We start from the raw sequence: 2,267 nt of genomic DNA on the forward strand, positions 1-2,267 counted from the left end.
TCCAACAGGTGATCAATGGGTGTGCAGCACTCACTACCAGAAACACTGCCTGGATTAAAAATTCATTGATTGGGTCCTTTTGCCAAGCTGATCCCCAGAGACTCAGTTTTCCATCTGAGCAGGAAGGGATGGAACATGGAGGTGCATTCTGTGAGCTGAAGGGAACATCTGAGTGATGTCTGGGAGGTTCTTTTGTGAGAAACCCTTTCTTTGTAACAAACCAAGCCAGAGGAGGAGCAATGAAATTCAGCCCTGCAGAAACCAGGCTGAGGCTTCAAGGAGCAGGGGAAAGTTCCCAGGACCTGGAGGGAGCTCACCCTGCTCAGAGAAGGACTCTGGCAGAGCTGGGTGCACTCTGCCACTGGGGAGCTGTGAGGAGCAGGGGATTGATGAAAACAGGCTTCAAAGAACAGTGAGGTCCTACAGGGGAAATTCAGAGCTCCTGAGAGCCACAGACAGGTTTGGTCCCCTGCACAAAGAAGGCTGAAGCCACTGGGTGCTGTACCCACCTTCATACACCTCATTCATGGAGATAATTGTGTCCCCTGTCTTCAGCAGGTGACAGATGTTCAGAATTGCTGCCATGCCAGAGGAATAAGCCAAGCCTGAGGAGAAAGGATCATCAGTGTTTAATGTGACACAACGAGTCAGACTTGCCTTGGCCTTCCTCCCTTGGCCTCTGCAAAGAACCTGTTCTGTCACTGCCTCACTGGGAATGTGGAGCCAGTGAAAGCAGGGGATGGATGTGCACAGCATGGAACCAGCACGGGCACTGGGACAGACTGGGACAGACTGGGACACACCGGGAATAGACTAGGACAGACTGGGAACGGAATGAGACTGGGAGCCTGGGGCTGCCTGCCAAACCAGCTGCCTGCTCCCACTGCCTCCAGTGCCGCTGCACAAGGATGGATCCAGCTCAGCCCAGGCATCAGCCACAGTGAGGAAGCAGCAGACAAACCCAGCGATGGGTTTGAACCAGAAGTGTTGGACTCTTCCCCACCTTGGCTGCCCCTGCCCACAGCCAACAGCCAGAGCTGTGGTGACAGAATCATGGAATGGTTTGGGATGGAGGGACCCCAAAGCCCACCCAGTGCCACCACTGCCATGGGGACAGGGACACCTCCCCCTGTCCCAGGCTGCTCCAAGCCCTGTCCAACCCATGAGGTACTCACAGTATTCGGCTCCATCAAGGGCGGCAACAACCGTCTCCAGGACGTGCCTGTTCGGATTCCCGAACCGGGTGTATATATACTTCTGGGGTGGGAAGAGGAAACAAACATCAGAGAGAGCACAGGGAAAGCTTGGGATAAACCTCTCCGGATCGCCGCCCGCAGCGGGAACAGCGAGCCCCAGGCTGGCTCCGGCTGGAAGGGACCACAGCGGCTCCTCCGGTCCCACCGCCGCTCAGCAGGGCCATCCCGGAGCACAGGCACGGGACCGCGGGCAGGCGGCTCTGCAATGGCCCCGTGAGGAGACTCCGCCGCCTCCCCGGGCGAGAGCCCCGCTCCCGGCCCAGCGAGATGCTCGCGTTTGCCCAGGAGCTGCCACGTGGGGAAACATCCGCGCCGGGAGCTCCCTGCCCTGCCCAGGACCGGCCGCCTCCCGTTCCCCCGGCCGGGACACGCCGGGGCCGCATCGGGGCTCGGTGGTCCCGTGCTGGCCGCACTCACCTCCTCATCTCCGGGTACTCGCTGCTTGAATATGGTGGAGAGCGTGATGGGTGGCACGACAGCCCAGGAGCTCCACTGCTCGGGCTTTTGCCCGGTGTGGATGGCATGGGTGGCGAAGTGCTTGAAGAGCGGCAGGAAGCCGAATGCGTTGCTACCTGCCATGGTCGCAGCTCTGAGGGACCGGCCCTCACCGCGGCTGCATTTAGCGACCTCGCGGGCTCGGCAGGGCGCGGCTTTCGCGCCTCCTCATTGGCTGCGGCGCCGGCGGGTCGGGGTCCCCGCGCCCTCCCATTGGCTGCCGGCGGGGCGGGGCCCGCCCTGCACAGGCAGCGCCCGCCCGCTGGGGGGCGCCGCGCGCTGCGCGCTGAGGGGCCGCTCCCGGGAGCCTTCCCGGGATCCAGGGGCGCCTTTCCCGGGAGGAACCGGGAATAACCCGGCAGCACGGGAATGACCCACAGGGGAGCAGCGTGCTGGCTGCCCGGCAGCGCTGCCTGCAGTACCTCAGCACTGGGAATAACCCCAGCTCGGCACGGGCTGGGGGGACCTGCTGGAGCTGCTCTGGGGGAAGGACCTGCGGGTGCTGAGGGACAAGGA

The 2,267-nt window shown here is 62.2% G+C and overlaps 1 protein-coding gene across 1 annotated transcript in view; it reads right to left on the reverse strand.

Moving 5' to 3' along the window:
• LOC115906381 (cystathionine gamma-lyase-like) overlaps positions 1 to 1,867 on the reverse strand; it is a 38,271-nt gene extending 36,404 nt beyond the window's left edge. The window contains exons 1-3 of the mRNA XM_030953529.1: positions 1,674 to 1,867; positions 1,176 to 1,257; positions 510 to 605 (exon numbers count right to left, since the gene is read on the reverse strand). Of these exons, the coding sequence (XP_030809389.1) occupies positions 510 to 605; positions 1,176 to 1,257; positions 1,674 to 1,835 (340 nt within the window). The 5' untranslated portion in view covers positions 1,836 to 1,867. The remainder of the gene's footprint in view (positions 1 to 509; positions 606 to 1,175; positions 1,258 to 1,673) is intronic.
• Between the last annotated feature and the right edge of the window lie 400 nt (positions 1,868 to 2,267).

The sequence above is a fragment of the Camarhynchus parvulus genome, chromosome 8 (genome assembly GCF_901933205.1).
Source record: "Camarhynchus parvulus chromosome 8, STF_HiC, whole genome shotgun sequence".
Lineage (NCBI taxonomy): Eukaryota > Metazoa > Chordata > Aves > Passeriformes > Thraupidae > Camarhynchus > Camarhynchus parvulus.